Here is a 19728-nt window from a genome sequence, read left to right as displayed (position 1 = left end):
GGCACTGTCTTTTTCGTTTTTTTTTTACTAGGGGAGACTCAACAGCGTAGCTCACAAACTACTTGCCCAAATAGCTTAGAATTTCATCCAGACTACACAAGTCACAAAAACCAAGTACGAATATTATTGACATTTTTAAGATTTTATTTCATAGTAGAATGCACGGCCAATTTTAACCCATCCATAACTAAGTCGCTCAAGGCCTCCAAAATACGAGCAACTGTACAATGCGAGATAAGAGTTGCCTTGGGACCGCAAAGCACTGTTGGAAAATAACAAGCCCTAAGAAGCACTTTTTACATCCACTCACCCAAGCAAGCAAATTAAATACTTTTAATCACGTATTGCAATTGAATTAATATATTTTGATTAGATCGTTGTATTTTCAAAGGTAAACAATAATTATGGAGAGGCTGATCAACGTTCTATAAGTTAGAGCCGGCTAAAACCTCGCGGTGCAATGTATCGGAAAAGCGAATGCAGTGCGGATATACTTGTCTATGTAGAATTACATCTATTTTTACAACTGCTAACGAGTTCATGCTAATTTGGTAACCAAGGACCACTGTTTGGAAACGTCGATGGCAAATACTGCACGTCGATGGTCTTTAATGCCTCGCCAAATGTCACCCAAATTCAAGAAAGTGCGGCAAAAGAAGAGTGAATACTCTTTAAAACCCTTAAAACCACCACATGGTTGTGCGGTAACTGATAGTGAATAGCTTGAATATCGGTTATATCTTCGTAATCATCACTGGTTGTATAGGGTATCTTAGCGAGAATATCAGTTCATATACCCTCCAAGTCACACCAATGGGTGAGGTGCGGTTATTTTATAGTGATTATCAGTTTATACACCCTGCGAACCACCAGTGGTTGTAGGTTTCTGAGAGTGAATGTCACTTCATATATCCTCCAAGCCATCACTGAGTGTGAATGCCAGTTCATATACTCTGAACCACCACTGGGAGTGAGGTAACTGAGAGTAAATATCAGTTTAAATATCATCCGAACAACCATTGGTTGTACGGTAACCGAGAGTGAATATCAGTTTTTATACTCCCAGAATCACCACTGGGTGTGTATCTGAGAGTGAATATCAGTCCATATTATACCCTCCAAACCACCACTGGGTCGTGCTCTCATCGTTCTCACATCCTCGAAATTTGGAATTCCAAGATGCCTCATGGCAATAAACACCAAATGTGTTCTCACTATACGCGAAATTAGGAGCATAAAGTCCGCAACTCGTCACCGAGGTATCAATATGTAAAACCCACCCGACCGTATGCCAAAAGGAAGCGGCCGAGTCGGTGGCGGAGTAGCCGCGCACATTCACGTACTCAATGTCGTGGCAAGAGGAAGTATCAGTGAAAACGTTGAGCTTTGACAACAGCCCCCTCGCGTAATCACGGTAATCGACGCCGTAGACTGGGAACCCTGTGGTGGCGCGCCAGTGAGTGGACTGGGCGACAAGATGCTGCATCTTTGAGAGCTCAATGCGGTAGTCTTGCCAGTTTGGGTTTTCGCTTTGCCTTGGGGAGTTGAGTTTTAAGGGGTCGTCACAGAACGCTCGGATCTTTCTGTTCTTCATTGCAAATGAGAGTATCATTGTCCAGGCAGAATTTGGCTCAGATGTCAGGTCGCACCACACTTTGCCCCGCGCTCCATCGCTGAAGGTGATAGTGTAGATGCCTGATTCGGTTGCCCCTCCCTTCATGTGGTCCAAACACGACTTGTACTGCAAGAAGAATGACGGTTACTATTTTACCCGGCCTCCCCTTGTATTCCTTCAATGGATAAAATAGCGGTAGCTTGCAAAGGGAGTGATAAAGAAGTACTGAGACTAGAAGAGTGACACCAAAACACCCATTTATCCTCCACACACATCCGTTATATCAAACCCTAATAACAAAAAAGGGAATCAAAATTGTAAAAGCAGAGTGTCTATTGGAAGTTTCTTTGATGTCGTGACTGAGAATTTAGAGCGGATGGCCTGTTAAATGGCGGGGATTCTAGTAGATTCTATTGTCTTTCAACGGTTGAGGTTTCCGTCGGACCACCGGAAGCAAACTGGTGACAATGCGGCTTTAACTTCAAAGCAAAAGTTACAAACGGGCATTTTTTTCCCTGAAACTTGCCATGCAACAATGACAAATAAAAAAAAAAGGAGAAACATGGTACAGAAGGCAATATTTGTTGAGAAAAGTAGAAACCAATTTTACTTTTCTGGCAACTTGCAGCGCAACAGCAAAAAATGATTTGGAAGTTGCAAAAAGGGGATGTAACACACGTACTTTCCGAAAAAGTAAAAACCACTCCTACCTTCCTTGCAACTCGCAAAGCATTGCATTGCAAGTTGCAAGGAAAATGCCTCTATGTAACATGGGCTGTACCTTAATTCTACAGAGATATCTAGCTTGACAATTCAACTGTACCTCAATTTTAAACAAATGTCTAGCGTGACAATTCAACTGTACCTCAATTTTAAACAGATATCTAGCGTGACAATTCAACTGTTCCTCAGGTAGTATCTAGCGTGACAATTCAACTACACCTCAGTTTCTTACAGAGATATCTAGCGTGACAAGTCAACTGTACCTCAATTTCTTACAGTGATATCTAGCGTGACAAGTCAACTGTACCTCAGGTACTATCTAGCGTGACAAGTCAACTGTACCTCAGGTACTATCTAGCGTGACAAGTCAACTGTACCTCAGGTACTATCTAGCGTGACAAGTCAACTGCACCTCAGGTACTATCTAGCGTGACAATTCAACTGCACCTCAGGTACTATCTAGCGTGACAAGTCAACTGTACCTCAGGTACTATCTAGCGTGACAAGTCAACTGTACCTCAGGTACTATCTAGCGTGACAATTCAACTGCACCTCAGGTACTATCTAGCGTGACAAGTCAACTGTACCTCAGGTACTATCTAGCGTGACAAGTCAACTGTACCTCAGGTACTATCTAGCGTGACAATTCAACTGCACCTCAGGTACTATCTAGCGTGACAAGTCAACTGTACCTCAGGTACTATCTAGTGTGACAAGTCAACTATACCTCAGGTACTATCTAGCGTGACAATTCAACTGCACCTCAGGTACTATCTAGCGTGACAAGTCAACTGTACCTCAGGTACTATCTAGTGTGACAAGTCAACTATACCTCAGGTACTATCTAGCGTGACAAGTAAACTGTACCTCAGGTACTATCTAGCGTGACAAGTCAACTGCACCTCAGGTACTATCTAGCGTGACAAGTCAACTGTACCTCAGGTACTATCTAGCGTGACAAGTCAACTGTACCTCAGGTACTATCTAGCATGACAAGTCAACTGCACCTCAGGTACTATCTAGCATGACAAGTCAACTGCACCTCAGGTACTATCTAGCGTGACAAGTCAACTGTACCTCAGGTACTATCTAGCGTGACAAGTCAACTGTACCTCAGGTACTATCTAGCGTGACAATTCAACTGTACCTCAGGTACTATCTAGCGTGACAATTCAACTATACCTCAATGTCTTCGTTGTAGTAGTGGTCTGCTTTTTGGTCTGTCTTGAGAGACGCGGTCTGTGTTGCCATGGTTTCGTTGTTCAGCTCACACGTGACACCATTCTTCACGTTGTATGAGGCGCACTGTGTGTTCTCCAGGCACTGCGCGCCACACCAAACAGGGGATGTCACGTGGTGCGTGGCGATGACGAACCCCTCCAATGCCTTTCCTAAGAAATAAATATATAGTAACTCTTATGTATTGTTCATTGATTGATGTTGCCATCACGAGAGGGCTCGTGCGGAGAGCGCGCCGACATGTCTGTCTCGGTTTTTGAAAGTAGAAGCTCAGTATTGTGTCTCCATGATTTAGCAGTTACTGTATACATGTTATAAACTTTTATTCGCATTGAATTCTCGCGATTCTAGATCGAGATTCCCTCGTGAATTGTTACGATGTGCGTTTTTGTAATGAAAGCTTATATGAAAATGGAAACGATATTTGTTATTAATAATTGAATTATTTTTTTATTTTTATCTTCAACATTACTATTACATAAATAACATAAATAAAGTACAAGAATATTACAGAAATATACCCACTAACGACTTAAACTATAACTAACAACATTGGTCTTCCTATTGTTTGCTTTTTGTTCTTTTTTCTAAAATATTTACACTTACAATAGTATACAATTGCACAAAACACAATCTGACTTTTTTTAATTTTTTTTTCATGTATTTCTAGTTCTTCTTTTTCGTTTCTTTTTTCTTAACTCGTATTTACCCTTTGTACTATACCCAGACTCAATTTCTTATTGTCAATTTCTTTATCGATTTTGTCATAAGTGTAAAGGCGCATTAGGAAAGCTTCGGAGGAGAAGTGCGGTAAAGATATATTTGATTGAAAATATCTCGGTTACTCACTTAAATTAGAAGACGGAAATAGACTTTTAAGTGACTCGCCATTAGCGGGAGCATAAAACAGCGACGTGATTGGCCTTCTTTTATTAAGACCCCGATCTCCTAGTTTATTCTAAGTTTTGTAATGTGTTTCCATTTAACGTTTTACTAGGTTATAGAATTATTTTGATTTCCCCCCATCTTACTTTACTACGTAACCTTGCTCCTCTTGTTCTGTGCGAGACACACTGACACTCTTTAGGTAGTCTCTACGTAGCTTGACGGCCCCCCCCCCCCCCCCCTGACCTTGAAGACAGGTCGACAGAGAAAAAAAAAGGCAAGTTTTCCCAAACTAAGGTCTGGTTAACTTCGGTAAGCTTGAATTTTCGCATAGAGGTTCCTTATGTTATGTAAACACCATATCAAAAAGTGTTTTTTCTAATGGATTCGTCTTTGAGATATGAGGCTTGAAGTGCAATTTTCAAATATTCAAAGTATGAATTCTCCTTGTTTTTAGGGAGAAGTCGGGCTCTGATCAGAAATTAAGTCAACTTTGCTAGCTAATATCTAAATTCCATATCTTCTAAATTTATTTAAAATTTAGAATTACGCTTTTGGTCAAAGGAACTCCTTGTATGCGGAATCTTGAGCTTATATATTGAGAATTGGAAAATTTCGTGCTATTTTTTTGCTCTGTCAGACTGGTCAGTTCATATTCATTTTAGTGATGGCGAACTAAATAGCTTGAATAACTGCCATGTTCAGAAACCGATATTTTTTTGCGCAAATTCATCATAACTATATATATTTTCGCATTATTTAGAATTTGTCATATTTAGAATTCCTAAATAGAGCGAGAAATCTAGGAGCTAAACGAACATAAGACTCGCGTCGCAAACATGCTTTCTTGGCTACTTTACTTTGCAGGCCCCTAACAGAGTGGTCGTTTTAGCTATCATAGACGGCGTTATTTCGCGTTAAAAAACGAATTCTGCAAAGAAAATTTGTGTTGAATTTAGCGGCTAGATGTCTCGCTCACGACGCGTTACTAAGGGGAGGTGGGACGGGGGGAGGACAACACTACGACAAGTACTAATGTAGCGCTGGTTAATATTGCCAAATTATAAGTAATATTGTTTAGGAGGTTATGATAACCAAAATGGACTAGTGACGCCCTAAGGAAAGCAGTACAGAGTTGAACTTACCACTAAGTTTGGAAAATCTTCCTCCTCTTTGATTCTCATTGTGCCGATGTGCGGCATGGGATCCGTAGAAGAGAAAAGTAAAAAGCGCGAACGCGAACATGCTAGTGCTTCCTCGAGCCATATTCTTGAACTAGAAATAAACACATGATATTTCAATATATCGTATATGGTATTTCAAGGTAAAAAAGTAAAGCATTCTGGTGTGTTTTACACATCTATGCCAGGTTAAACAAAATATTTGTAAGCAGGATACGAAAACTTTAGTCTCGTTTCTATAAACATTTATGCCAGGTGAATTACCGATTTAGTTTAATTTGCCAGACCGAAAGAAGAGGATTTTCCTTAAAGTATAGGACACGAATATATGAAGGCAAAGTGAAAGTTCCTGAATATTTGTCGGAGTGAAACTCCATAAATATTGAGTTCCAAGTCATTTTAAATCTCGAAGTCTCCATTTTAACTTCTAAATCTTGTTATTGGATAGAAGGTAAATATCTTCTCCCTCTGATAAGAAAAAACAAGCTTATTCGCGTATTGGATTTTTTTTCGCCAAAAATCTGAGTAATGATAATAAAAAAACAGCTTTGATGCGATTTCTTATAATCGGCATCAGACACATCGGGTGCGCTAAACAAGTTTCGTCCAACAACAAAAAAAGAATTTCTCGTTATTAAAGTAGGAAAAGAATGGCCTACAAGAGAATAACAAATAACCATTTCACTCAACTCTTTGCGCTTTGTGGTGCCTTTAAAAACTTCTTGCCGACAGACTTGGATACTCGAACTAATTGCCGTCAAGAGGATGTGTGGTATTTTTGTTGAATCACTATATGTAAAATAAGAACAGGTGAAACAACGATTTTAACAATTCACCGATTTTAAATGAAAAATTTAAAACGGTTAACTTTGATTGGTAAAATTATGTAATTAGACACTGGACAAAAGAATGTTATGGAACAATGATAATCATAATATTTACTTTTAATGTTTATCGAAGCATTGTGGCAGAACAGAAGGCTGTTTTGGAAATCTTTTTTACCGAAAATACCTTCCTTTTTTACGAATGCTGTGAAAATAATCTTCCATAGAGTACGCTGGATCCAATCAACCGTTTCTGGGACATTGAAATGCATAGAGTGCGTGATTTTAGGCTCTGGGATCAAATTTTTACTGCCGTTTCGCAAACTATAACACAACAATCAATCATTAATCTGTGTTTACAAAACACAATTCTCTTCCAATTCCCTTTTATGAAGAAGATACATCTAGAACTTAATACCATTATATTCACACCGATATTGTGGTTATTAAGACAGGTATTTCACAAATAAAAGATTTCAAGTCTTTATAATGAAGTAAATCTTATTCCAGTGACAAGGGTTTCTTGAGTGACATGATTTCTGAACATTTGCGTGAAGAATTGAAGTTCATTCATCCAAAAATGTTGTAAATCTAATGTTATATATAATGCTTTGAAAACATAGATCCCCCTAACTCTTTGTCAAAGTGAAATTGCAATATTTCATCCTTTGACTGACGGAAGCCATTGAAAACACTTGAGGAATTAGAACAAAAACATTATTGTGCCATACCAATGGAAAACAAAACAAATAAAAACATAGAAGTCATGACGATCGATAGAGTGAGGCCTAATAAGGCAAGAGAAACTATGTATTTAGCTACTGGAAAGTATGTATGAAGTTATGTAATTAGAAACTGGAAATTATGTATAAAATTATATAATTAGACAAAGGACAAAATAATAATATCGGACACTACTGATAATCAGAATATTTACTTTTAATGTTTATCGAGGCAATGTGGCAGAACAATAAGAGTTTCCAAAATAAACATAAATAGGAAAGGTATGAATAATGTAAGACTTTAGTGTATATATATGTTGCTTTGAAAGCACGTCCCCATGTGATTCTAGTGTTACTGCGGCTTTAATATCGTGGGACCTCCTCACTAGCGTTTTTAAATGGACTTAGGCTCCCTATCACGAAATCTCACTCAAGTCTCATTCAAGACTTGACCGACGGAAGCCATTGAAAACACTTAAGGAATCAGAACATACTAGTGCCATACAATTAGTGCCATACCAATGGAAAACAAAACAAATAAAAACATAGACGTTATGACGTTTAATTATTGGAAATCACCAAGAGACCATGATATAAGAGAACGAATCCCCGTGGCCCATGATGTCGTCCAAGAAAGCTATTTTTTAGATTTCGCGAGCTTGTCAATCATAGCATCCATATATGGTTCATCGCGCCATATTTGGTTATGGGTACCTCGCGAGCTAGTACATTTTCACAATTTTTCCCCTCTCTGCACTTCTTTACTTCCTTCGCTACCTGTTTTTATCCTTTTAGCTGCTCCTCGTAGCTCATGATTACAATGCTACTTGTAGGATGGTGTCCTGGTATCTGTTAAGTTATCTAATGTTAAGTTATCTAAATGTTATATAAATAATTGAACGGCAAGACGTCGGAGAGACGGCGAATTCGGAATTCATCCGAGATTCATCAGGCTGACTCCTAAGTTATTTTTGTCTTCAATTCGGTGAGATAGAATACCTAGGCATTCTCAGAGTCTATGTTATGCATTTTAATACAAGAAAGCCTTTATTTTTCTTTGATTTACAATATTTTTAGATGAATGAACTTCAATTTTTCACGCAAATGTTCAGAAATCATGTCACTAAAGAAACCCTTGTCACTGGAATAAGATTTACTTCATTATAAAGACTTGTGCTGCTAGGATACGTGAGCGCTAGCCAATCAGAGGCGTATCTAAAAATAACTGCTTGTTTTTAAAATAGCTTTCATGGACGACATCATTGGAACATACCCTAATACAGGGGAATCGTTCTCTTACATAATGTTCTCTTGAAATCACCCATAAAAGAACATTAACTTTAACTGAAGTCAGCGAACGCGACTTTTAGGTAAGCGAAAGTCAACTTTTTAATATCAATACCATTTTCCTGCTAATCGAGCTTTCTTCGTTTCTATTATTTATTAGTTGATCTGATTGGTTGACGCCTTCATCGTTTGTTCATCAGGGGCGGATCCAGGAGCTCTAAAAAGGGGGGGGGGGGGCAGGGGGGCCGGATTCATTGTTCTTCCGTGGATTTCCTTATATTCTTGGTTATTTTAATATCTTAAATGGGGGGAGGGGAGGGGGGGAGGGTGCTCGGCCCACCCCTAAATCAGCCTCTGTTCATTATCAATTAGTTCACTTGATTGGCTTATGTCTTGTTATGTTCCTTTGTTTGTGTGTATCGAAAATCTTCTCTAAGGGGAAAAAACGGGATTGAGTATCAGCGTTTTTGGATTCTTGAGAAGAGCATCAGTTTCCGTTATCGGAAACTGGAGTGATAAAAAAAATTGTATTCGTCGAAAAAAATATATATTGTTATCGGTTCGTCACGTGTTTTGTGGGTGAAAGAATGTTGATATATCCGGGATATCTAATACTTGAAGGCGTTTTCGTTTCTTTTTGAGCTTGCTTAGAAGGTCAGCGGTAACACGTCGGTGGCAGGGGATACAGAGCGTGCGAAAGTTGTCCATTCCACACTCCCCTCCCCCCTCAGCAACTGCTTGGATGTGATCCGCCTCCCAGAACTAAAAAAAAAATAAGAAGAGAAAAACATTTGTCGTTCATCCAAATGGACTGGGGCGAAACAAGTAAACAAACCTGGACTCTATTCAACACAAAATTACCAAGAATAACGGGGAAAACAAATTTCCATAATTACAAATTTGCTTCGAATTTCTCAAACTAGACTTAAGCGCAGCCAAAATAATAAGCTACAAAAAAGTAAGCTTCTTAAAACAAATACGTTTGACATTCTCCGAGGAATTGAAAGTGGAAATTCAAGTACTAATGGAAACTGTTACGGCATTCAGCAGTTGCTAAGCCAAGAAAGATATTTAAAAAACGAATTCTAACAAGCCAATGACAATCAACCATGGAAAAGTAACCAGCCAATGACAACCAACCAAACAAGGAACGGCAACCAGCCAATGACAACCAACCAAGGAACGGCAACCAGCCAATGACAACCAACCAAGGAATGGTAACCAGGCAATGACAACCAACCAACCAAGGAACGGTCACCAGCCAATGACAACCAACCAACCAAGGAACGGTAACCAGCCATTGACAACCAGCCAACCAAGGAACGGCAACCAGCCAATGACAACTAACCAAGGAACGGCAACCAGCCAATGACAACCAACCAAGGAATGGTAACCAGCTAATGACAACCAACCAACCAAGGAACGGTCACCAGCCAATGACAACCAACCAACCAAGGAACGGTAACCAGCCAATGACAACCAACCAACCAAGAATCGGTAACCAGACAATGAAAACCAACCAAGGAATGGCAACCAGCCAATGACAACCAACCAAGGAACGGAAACCAGCCAATGACCAACCAAGGAACGGTAACCAGCCAATGACAACCAACCAAGGAACGGTAACCAGACAATGACTGCCAACCAAGGAACGGCAACCAGCCAATGACAACCAACCAAGGAATGGAAACCAGCCAATGACAACCAACCAACCAAGGAACGGTCACCAGCCAATGACAACCAACCAACCAACCAAGGAACGGTAACCAGCCAATGACAACCAACCAAGGAACGGTAACCAGCCAATGACAACCAACCATGGAACGAACAAACAAACAATTAAAAAAAAAAACAAACAGAAAGACAGGAAGGCGGGCTAGATAGTCAACAAACAAACGACCAACTTTTTTTATTAACTAAGGACAGCCTGGTGAACTAGAAAGCAAACAAACAAACGACCAACTCAAGCGACAAATTTTCTTATTGACTAAGACGGGCTGGCGAACTAAAAGCAAAAAAAAAAAAAAACGACCAACACACTCACCATTCCCTCTTTGGGTTCCAATATCATTCTGTTCAGGTTGACAGGAGGGAGGTCTTTATACTGGCTTGTTTCCAGGAAGGCTCGACGTTCCTTCTTAGGAATGGCTTTGACACTTTGGAAGAGCGCATGCGCATCCAGGCGACACAGCTGACAAACGCCGTGCTCAGCTTCGAAAAGGTTGCGCCGCACAGAAGTACCACTGACCCGAATCTGGGGTATAAAAAAGTAAATTTTACATTTTAAAGAAAAGAAAAAAATGATAACCGGTTTGCATTACCTGATAAACCTGTTTATTGTACCTGATAATCTTGCTTGCAGTCATACGAACAAAAGCGCGCATCCCAGGCGGTTCCCTTGGCTCCATAATCCACACGTCCCTCGCAGTATAAACAGAGAGCGGTCCCGTCGGGACAGAAGGCCTGGACGCTAGAATGGCTTTTAATGATGCCAGATCCGCTAACCACAGGAGACCCGCCAGAAATCTTTGGAGTCGACGGCAGCTCTGAAATAAAAGTATATTCGCACTTGACTTATAGTCTACGAGAGCACCAAAGTATTCTCTTACCGAAGATTGTACTTCATATATGAAATACTTTATCGGCCCGAAATAGTATGTATAACACACTTAATTTATACGATCTACATGTACCAACATGTACAGTGCCGTAGCAGGGGGTGGGGCTCTGAGGGCACGTGCGCCTCAAATCACGTGACTTATTGGGTTGTAAATTCGCGAGCGCTTCGGCTCTTGGCAGCAACAATGGCAAAAGGCAACTTATATTCACTGTTTACAAATCATTCAGAGATGTTAGAATAGTTTATTTTCATTGAAATATTTTATTTTTGTCGCTCTCTGACGTTTCGGCAGCGGCTAGTGAAGTTCATGCCAATCAGATAGCACATTTCACGCATCCTTATTGGCCTTATCGTACTGTAATGCCGTCGAAATATAACGCCGAAATGAGCCCCTTAAGCCCTTCCCCCTGACTATGCTTCTGTTTTAGTTACACTATTAAATCTGTCAGCCGCCATTTTGTCTTCCTAGCGATGTACCAAGTGTGAAAAAGCATCTATTTCCATCGGCCTATGTAGGCGAGCCAATGCGATATTTTCGATTGAATTTTGTAAACTGAGTATTAAACTTTGTTTTTAGATGGTTATTTCGAATTTTGCGCTACAGAGCTTTAGAAGTGATCTGTTGCTCACCTTGTTTGGTTGCGACTTGAGTCGAATTGCATGATCTTCGCTTTCTTTTTGGCGATTTGAAATCCTTGGTCACTATACGGGTTTCTCCACCAACTTTCGTGGCTGCTTCAACCACGCGTTGTACACGAGCTTCCTATGTGGAGGAAGACAGGCGATGTGAGTTATGGAGAGGCCTGACACGCGCTGGACACGTGCCAGCCAATCACAAGTTAGAACAACGCAGATAGGTAGGTTCTAGCACGATGTAATGCTCCTGAGGTGGACCTTGGAACAAGCGTTCCACTGAAATTAAAAAAGAACGCTCAGGTTCCTTAAAGATTATACGGTGTAAAATCAAGACTAATGATCAGACATCATTAATGGAAAATATACAGAAATGTTAAAAATAGGAATTAAAAAAAAAGACGACGGCAACGTGGACAACGACAACAGAAAACAATGGGGTTTGATTAAAAGTTACCGTTTTCACCACAGGGAGCTCACCTCCACGGTCTGAGTAGTTTTAGTTTTTTTCGGAGCCTTCCTACGGTTTAAATAAAGTTCCGAACCGCGTTGCGTTGTTTTTTTACTGCGTATGTGCCGCTTGTCTGCCTGGCGCTGTCTGGCGCTTGTCTCATTGGTTAGCGGTCTAACGGCTGTCGTCTCGACTGCGAAATGGCTTCCTTGTCACGACATACCTTACAAAGAGAGAAAAGGGATGAAACTCTGGCTAATTCTTCTGCCGCTAGCGTGTTGAGCACATGCGGACGGAAGTGAAATTACCGGAAGTAATTTCAAAGCGTGACGTCACCTTTTCAAAAACTCAACGGCAACAGAGCCACTAAATCTTCGAATATGGCTTCGGCTCTGGACATCGTCAGCTGGTAAATAACAGTGTTGTGTTGATAATATTCTTTCATCACATTTTCCTCACAAACAAGGGGACTCATTTAATCATGTATATTATTTTCAAAACGAATTATAGGTCAATTTCAAGCTTTGTCCAGCCCGATGGCGAAAGAATCCCATGTTCAGAGGTCAAAGCTATGTATTCAAAGGCGTTCGAAGGAAAGGAAAACATCCCTGATATTCGCGAACTTGGGAGGGTTCTTAAAAAGCTTTTTCCGAAAATTGTTAGAATAAGAGAAAAAGTATCTGGAGAATGGTGCGAGAAGCAAGAAGTTTACGCCAACAGGAATAACATATTTTTCGACAAACAAATTTAATAAAAGAGACTAGTAGAAACAAAGAGAAGTGTACAAACTTACATGTTTTTATTTCAAGAGTTGTCTCAATCAAACATCGTAGGCGAGAGAAGCAAGCATGGGCTGGCGCGATTCGCTTATTAGTATGCAAACGGAAGTAAAATTTCATTGATGCATCTACTTCCGTCTGCATGTGCTTCGCATGAAACGGCAGAATAGCGGCAGAAAATCAAGGATTTGCGAGATGCTGTATTGTGGGGTTTAGAACGTGTTTCTTTGATTCTTGACATGATCAAGTAAAAGAGCCACCTTTCTTCTAGTTTTGTACGAATTTTGGGCCGATAAATTTCAAAAAAATGGAATTTTTCTGGCGTGTTTTCTAGCGCAGGTAAAAAGAGTTTCATCCCTTTTCTCTCTTTGTAAGGTATGTCGTGACAACGAAGCCATTTCGCAGTCGAGACGACAGCCGTCAGGCAGACAAGCGGCACATACGCAGTAAAACAACAACGCAACGCGGTTCGGAACTTTATTTAAACCGTAGGAAGGCTCCGAAAAAAACTAAAACTACTCAGACCGTGGAGGTGAGCTCCCTGTGTTTTCACAGTCAATTGAGGACGCGGACGTTAGCACAGCAAACTCCTCTAAGTTCGCTCTTGTAGAAATGTTCTGAAATTCATTTTATCCGTCTTGGATTATTTATTATGTTTTGCTCATTTCATTGCAATTAAATTGGAATTGATCACCAAACGTGATCGCATCTTTTTCGATGTCGTTGTCCTAGTCGCCGTCCTTGCTTAAAGTCCCCAATTTTCGAACTAGCTTTTAGCGTGCTCTAATTTGGGTTCAGTTTGAAATACACGCCAGACTCAGTATCATTATATCTAGCCCACGGCTTCCCGCCCCGTCAGTGGAGGATTTCTAAGGATATACGAATTACCAAAAAATAATCGTACTTATAATAAAAAGAGACCAAGCAGAATAAGAGTAAACAAATGCTGTACTAAGCTGCTTTTCAGAAGTAAAGAATCAAAGTTCCATCGGCCCAAAGGGGTGAAATCTAACCCAAAAGTTTTGCTAGGTTAATTCAGCGTTCATCAGCTGATAATTCTGGGAATTGGCATTCTTTCACGACATGTTTGTAGTCTTTCTAGTTATACCAAACCTGATTGGTACAAGCCTTATTAGTTCACAAGAGAATACTTCTCCGCATAGCAACGGTTACTAACCAGCGAGGCGCGGTAAGATGACGACCATAAGTCATTAATTCAAAAAGCCATCGGGGCCGCCTAAATTATTATATCAAAGCTCACATCTTGGCTAAGCTTCTAATGGCGAGCAAGCAGCGACAAAAGAGAGTTTTGGTTGTGGGGTTAATCTGTTTGGATATTATCAACACTGTGGATAAGTAAGTATTTTCTATTATTCAAGTATTATTTGTTCGCATTAAAGGGAAATAAATAAACATCCACAACAGAGTGCAACTAAAAGGCCACAAAAGTTTTAAGTTTAAGTATCGCTAAAAAGGGATTTTCAGGGTTATTATAGGTGAAATAAAAACTTGTCTTTCAATATTGATAGATGTACCGCTAAAGAGGGATTTCCAAACCCGCGATAAGTCATCGGTACAGTTAACTCTTCACGCTTGTCTTGCAGACACCATGCAGTCAAAAATCCCCGATAAAACTGAGATACAAAGACTGAACTGAAAAAAAAAATATTATTGCCGACTATAGCTATTGCGTGACATACAACATAATCAGGTTCTCGTCCGGATCAGGTGGAATAAAAACTTGTCTTTCATTATTGACAGATAGGAATCATTTATCATGTTTTAACATGATAAATCTATTAAATTCTATTAAAATAGATAGAAATCGGTAATGATAAGAGCAGTGCGTTCTACAAAAGAAGTTAACTAATCGATTCTATTTGTTTCGGTATGCAGCTAGAAAGAGTTGGAACTGTTAAGAGTTCCATTTCACGCATCAAAATGCTTGTTTCGCTTTATGATTTTTCTGTAAGAAAGTAAAGTTTCGTGACTTGATTATAACTAAAAATTCACCGAGCGGGAGTAAAATCAGACATCATCCGATATCTAGACTAAGAAACAAAATTTACTGTTAAGGGTTTTAAGTATTATAGTCGAAGTACTAAAAATCAGTTCTTGTCACGCCATGTTGCTTTGTAAAATTGTATGGTAAATTCTAATCTGAAATCATGCAGATATGAGAAATCAGGTGAGAAAAATCATAAAAAAGGTTGATTTGTTCTGTTGTTGTATAAGAGAAAGGAAATGATGACGAAAAGCGAAAAAGCTTCATCATATAAATTCTCATCACCTGAGTACTTTGTTGGCTATAAATATAAGTGAGGAGAAGTTTGAGATTTTTCAAATTCAATAATGACGGGTAACCACTGGAAGACTAGGACAAGCGTAAAGCGTCATATTCTCATCACCTGATAACTCTGTTAGTCATACATATGATTGAGAAGAAGTTTCCGTTTAATCAGGTACCCATCGGAAGACGTGGACAAGCGCAAAGCGTCATATAAATTCTCATCACCAGATAACTCTGTTAGTAATACATATGATTGAGAAGAAGTTTCCGTTTAATCAGGTACCCATCGGAAGACGAGGACAAGCGGACACTTTCTCACAGATGGCAGCGAGGAGGCAACGCGGCCAATCAATCCTACATCCTCTCTCAACTCGGCTCTGACGTAGAGTTCTTTGGTAACGTAGCAACGGGTGAAGGAGCTGAATTTGCTCTCAACACGTTACGCCAGCAGGGCGTGGCATGTGATCACGTGATAGTCAACAAAGGGTGTCGCATCCCTACGTCATACGTCACGTGTAGCCTGGAGACCGGAAGTCGCACCATCGTGCATAATCGCGGGGGGATGCCCGAGTTGTCCGCGGAGTATTTTAAGTGTCTCTGCTTAGACGAGTACGACTGGGTTCACTTTGAGACCCGACGTAACATTAAGGACATACACGAGATGCTTGACATGGTGGACGCGTACAACAAAACGAAGCCGAGTGCTGAAAAAATCACCGTCTCCATCGAGATCGAGAAGCCGATTAATGACGGCCGCGACGGTTTAATCCGACGCGCTGATGTCATCTTTATAAGTAAAGACTATGCACGCTTTATTGGCTATAACTCCCCTACTGATGCCATCAATGGTTTAATCTCGAGGGTCAGGCCAGGGGGGTGCTTGATAAGCCCGTGGGGGGATGCAGGAGCGCAGGCGATGGGCACGGATAGAGTGTTGGTTGATGTCAAGGCGACCAACCCTGGAATAGTGGTGGATACCTTGGGCGCGGGGGATACTTTTGTAGCGGGCGTGGTGCAGGGGTTACGGGATGGGGTGGGACTTAGGGGTGCAGTCCGGTTGGGGTGTATGTTGGCGGGGTATAAGTGCGGTATTGAGGGGTACAATGGGCTGGGGGATCGCTGGAGGAAGATTGTGCCTGTAGCAGATGTAGGGCCATTACAGGAGTGGGGGTACTGAACTAGACAAGTACACCGGTGGGTATAAGGTGATCTCGCCGACAACCTAGGTTGTTTCACTGACACACTTTTACTAGATAAGTTGAGACGTTTTTTACTACAATGCAAGTGAAAGTTTGTTAAATATAAACAACCGTTAACGTTGATGTTAAAACTAAAACTCGAGTTCGCGGTGTGGTGACTATATTTCTATCACTAATCCCAAGCAACTCGTATCCAGCGAAAGCATTTTTAATACCCTTTTCAAGATAGGCTATAGAGCCAAGCTAAGATCGGCTTCAATTTCTAATCAATAAAGAGTATTGATTTGGCCGCCATTTTGAACCGGAAGTAAACTACCTTTTTATAAAAAAATAAATAAACTTGCACATTTTGATACTGTTTTTCACTAGACAACTAATATGAAAGTGAAAGAATGTATTTAAACCAATATTAAAAAAGGCAAACTTGTCATTTTTGGAACTTTAAAGGTAATAGCCACCTTTAACCGGAAGTAGTCGAACGTAAAACCTCGGACGTTTATTTCACCCCGCGCCCTCTAGCAAAAGACACCAATTTTATTGCAGTTGTAGGTTGAAATAACCATTATAAGATGAGCTATGGAGCCAAGATAAAATCGGCTTTTATCACAGACTAATATGGTTTATTATAATTGCAGCCATTTTGCACTGGCATTTTTGAAAGCACAGAGATGCACATCTTGTTTAAAAGTCTACGACTAAAATATTCATGAAATCCATTTAATACTTTTAAGTTGTAAAAAAAAAGGCAAAACTGATTAGGTTTCTGCTATTAATTTTACGTTTTTTTAAAACCGCAAGTAGGTTTCCAAACCTGTTTCTGCACACTCTAATCAAACCAGATTAATGCTTATACGAATAAGCAATGCAGCATTTATATGAAAATGTTTTCTTGCTATATCAGCCTCGGCATTTTTTTAAAAAATAGTGAAATCTTAGTCAGGCTGGACGTTCTTAAAAAAAGATTCTTATAAAACAAAGAGTGTGGTTCATAATACGTCGGTCTAACGTAATAACAATCTCCGATGAGAATTGTTTTTTTTATTTAATGCAGTTCAGATATCTTAAAGCTTTATCGTTAAACGATTCAATGAAGCTGCAAAGGGCTGAACATTTCATGCTGGCTTGGGTGCAAGTGCAGCGTGCTGGGCAGCCTATCTTGCATCTAATAGCTCTTGGTTCCTCATCTAATAGTTCTTTGGCTTCTTGGCACGCCTTGGAAAGCTCTCATAGCGTTTGTCCAAAGCGGCTATGGCAACTGTTGTCCATTGTGCTAAAAAGACGGAAGCATTGAGACAGGGAGGAGTGTCCCCAACAATGGCCTGCTTGAAAGGCAGCTTTCATGGTGTGTTAAATGATAGCTGCCTTCGTCGGTAGAATGACATGAAATGATGTTCCTTTCCCCACGAAGAGCTGCATTCTCTGTACTCGTTCGGTCGTATAGAAGCAGTGGAAAGCGCTCAAGTGTTGCCAAACATTCTGTATTTTATCTTAACTGGCCTGAAGGCTAGCTGTCGAAGACCATCTGTGGCTTCGGGGAATACAGCAAGTACTGTCTTTTCCCCCTACCCGCACAACAGGATACAGTATCACCTGTAAATGCTTGAAATTCTAATTGGCGAGATACTTCTTTGACTCTTCTGTAGAAAAAGAAATTAAAGGCAAGAAGAGTGATAAGCGCACACCCGAGGCCCACAGATTAACAGTTCCTACTGTTAGAAACTGTTCATCGTGTAGCACTTGCGGTTTACAGACGTTAAAGTCAACGTCGTTCTTGGTATCCCCACCAGGCTTGTCACATAAGCAGTTGCTTTTGTCTTCTTTCTTTTCTCTTGATCCAGCTATTAAGCGTGAATGTTTGGTATACTTGGGCTGGCTATATGTGTCTTTTAAATCATTTGACGACTTTCGAAAATAGTGAGTATCGACGCGTGACTTTTCACTTTCGGATTAAATTATCGGCCATTTTAATATCACAAGATAATCCGTGATTAAATCAGATTTTCTTTTGGCTCTATAGCTTATCTTAAAAAGATGACCCTAAACTACTCCTGAAACAAGTTTTTTTTATATTTTTGTTTAAAGGCGCAAAGTGAAACAAGCGTGCCAGTATTTACTCTTGACTACTTCCGGTTCAAAATCGCTGTCACCGTAAAAGTTACAGAATTAAAAAAATCTTGTAACTTTAAAAACATTTTTGTTTAGATGCATTTTCTGACTTATATTTTATTTGTCTATGAGTAAACTTTCTTAAAATGTGCGAGTTTATTTATTTTTTTGGAAAAAGTTAGTTTACTTCCGGTTCAAAATGGCGGCCAAATCAATATTCATTTATTAATCAGAAATTAAAGCCGAATTGAGCTTGGCTCTATAGCCTATCTTGTAAGAGGTATCAAAAACTATCACTATGCTAAACTTGATAACTTTAGCAAAAAGTGGGCAATTCAAGGTAAAATCTGCACATATCCACTGGACTATAAGTTACTGCGCTGCGAATCCACTAAGGCGCGCGCATTCACAAGTAATTCTTAAACTCAAGTATAAGAAGCCACCATGAACTTTAAACTCGCGATGTGTGGCCTGCGATGGGTGACCCATTTGTCGGCGAAATAACCGCAACTGTATGGAGACGTGCTGTTATGGGAGTCCACTTTGTGTCTTAAGGTGGTGATGTGGGATCATAAACAAAACGGATAACTTTGAGGAGTCACTGATGCGTATGTGCAGTGTAAGAAAAAGCGAGGTAATAAGGGTTATGGGACTTGGTGCCTCTAAAAGAGTATTGAGGGACCATAAATGAGACAGGTTACCCATACACGTGTTTGGTTATTGTGAATATATGGGGAATTTTCGTCTTCAATAAGACTTCTTCAGGGCAGACTCAACTTCGAGAGTCTTCCCTAAAGAAGTCTTATTAAAGACGATAACTTGGCAGAGTCGAATTCCAGTTTTTGGTGTATTGTATTCATTCTTCTGGTTCACGAACACGACTATTTTGGCTTTTTGTATTTATGGGGAATTCATCAGTGCATCAGGTCTTCCTGATGGGACCATAACTAAGACATTTTATGAATGTATGTATATAAACATGGTAATAGGGAATACAGAAGTCCATTTGGTGTTCACAAAAGGCATTGTTGGACGATAAATAAAGCAGGTTATGGGTACATGTGTAAAATCGTTGTAGTATTGGGTACGATGAACTTATATTCGCACTACATTCGTGTCACACAAAGCATCCATTTCAACCAGGCTAAATCGAGCGTATAACTGAGATGCCTTT

General features: G+C 40.0%; 3 protein-coding genes and 1 long non-coding RNA gene across 7 annotated transcripts in view; 2 read left to right on the top strand and 2 right to left on the bottom strand.

Annotated features, from left to right (window-relative positions):
* Positions 1 to 126: 126 nt before the first annotated feature.
* Positions 127 to 6921, bottom strand: LOC116617949. Its single transcript, XM_032381179.2, has 4 exons — positions 6334 to 6921; positions 5608 to 5737; positions 3521 to 3729; positions 127 to 1741 (listed from the first exon to the last, which is right to left on the bottom strand). The coding sequence occupies exons 2-4, from the start codon at positions 5726 to 5728 to the stop codon at positions 1100 to 1102; spliced, it is 972 nt and encodes a 323-aa protein (XP_032237070.1). The 5' UTR covers positions 5729 to 5737; positions 6334 to 6921; the 3' UTR covers positions 127 to 1099.
* Positions 6922 to 7388: 467 nt separating this feature from the next.
* The window catches only part of LOC116617952 (DNA annealing helicase and endonuclease ZRANB3-like), a 29173-nt gene continuing 16833 nt past the window's right edge, over positions 7389 to 19728 (bottom strand). For 2 of the 4 annotated variants that reach the window (XM_048734120.1, XM_048734121.1), the window contains 4 exons: positions 11727 to 11859; positions 10820 to 11022; positions 10521 to 10730; positions 7389 to 9238 (listed from right to left, as the gene is read on the bottom strand). In XM_048734120.1, the coding sequence (XP_048590077.1) occupies positions 9041 to 9238; positions 10521 to 10730; positions 10820 to 11022; positions 11727 to 11859 (744 nt within the window). In that variant the 3' untranslated portion in view covers positions 7389 to 9040. Of the gene's footprint in view, positions 9239 to 10520; positions 10731 to 10819; positions 11023 to 11726; positions 12009 to 12224; positions 12404 to 19728 lie in introns of those variants that run through there. The other 2 variants (XM_048734123.1, XM_048734122.1) reach the window with 2 other exon arrangements.
* Positions 12488 to 12962, top strand: LOC125573579. Its single transcript, XR_007314115.1, has 2 exons — positions 12488 to 12589; positions 12691 to 12962. It is a non-coding gene; the product is annotated as an uncharacterized LOC125573579 (long non-coding RNA).
* Positions 14155 to 19623, top strand: LOC116617953 (ketohexokinase). Its single transcript, XM_032381190.2, has 2 exons — positions 14155 to 14315; positions 15529 to 19623. The coding sequence occupies exons 1-2, from the start codon at positions 14239 to 14241 to the stop codon at positions 16424 to 16426; spliced, it is 975 nt and encodes a 324-aa protein (XP_032237081.1). The 5' UTR covers positions 14155 to 14238; the 3' UTR covers positions 16427 to 19623.

This window comes from Nematostella vectensis, chromosome 11 (genome assembly GCF_932526225.1).
Source record: "Nematostella vectensis chromosome 11, jaNemVect1.1, whole genome shotgun sequence".
Taxonomy (NCBI): Eukaryota; Metazoa; Cnidaria; class Anthozoa; order Actiniaria; family Edwardsiidae; genus Nematostella; species Nematostella vectensis.
This window is presented reverse-complemented; position numbering and strand designations above follow the sequence as displayed.

Excerpts from the sequence above, each read along its gene's own strand:
- LOC116617949 (XM_032381179.2), bottom strand. The coding sequence starts at position 5,728 with ATGGCTCGAGGAAGCACTAGCATGTTCGCGTTCGCGCTTTTTACTTTT. Across the intron at positions 3,730-5,607 it reads AAGATTTTCCAAACTTAGTG|GAAAGGCATTGGAGGGGTTC; the intron begins GTAAGTTCAACT and ends TTTATTTCTTAG. Across the intron at positions 1,742-3,520 it reads ACTACAACGAAGACATTGAG|TACAAGTCGTGTTTGGACCA; the intron begins GTATAGTTGAAT and ends TTCTTCTTGCAG.
- LOC116617953 (XM_032381190.2), top strand. The coding sequence starts at position 14,239 with ATGGCGAGCAAGCAGCGACAAAAGAGAGTTTTGGTTGTGGGGTTAATC. Across the intron at positions 14,316-15,528 it reads ATTATCAACACTGTGGATAA|GTACCCATCGGAAGACGAGG; the intron begins GTAAGTATTTTC and ends CCGTTTAATCAG.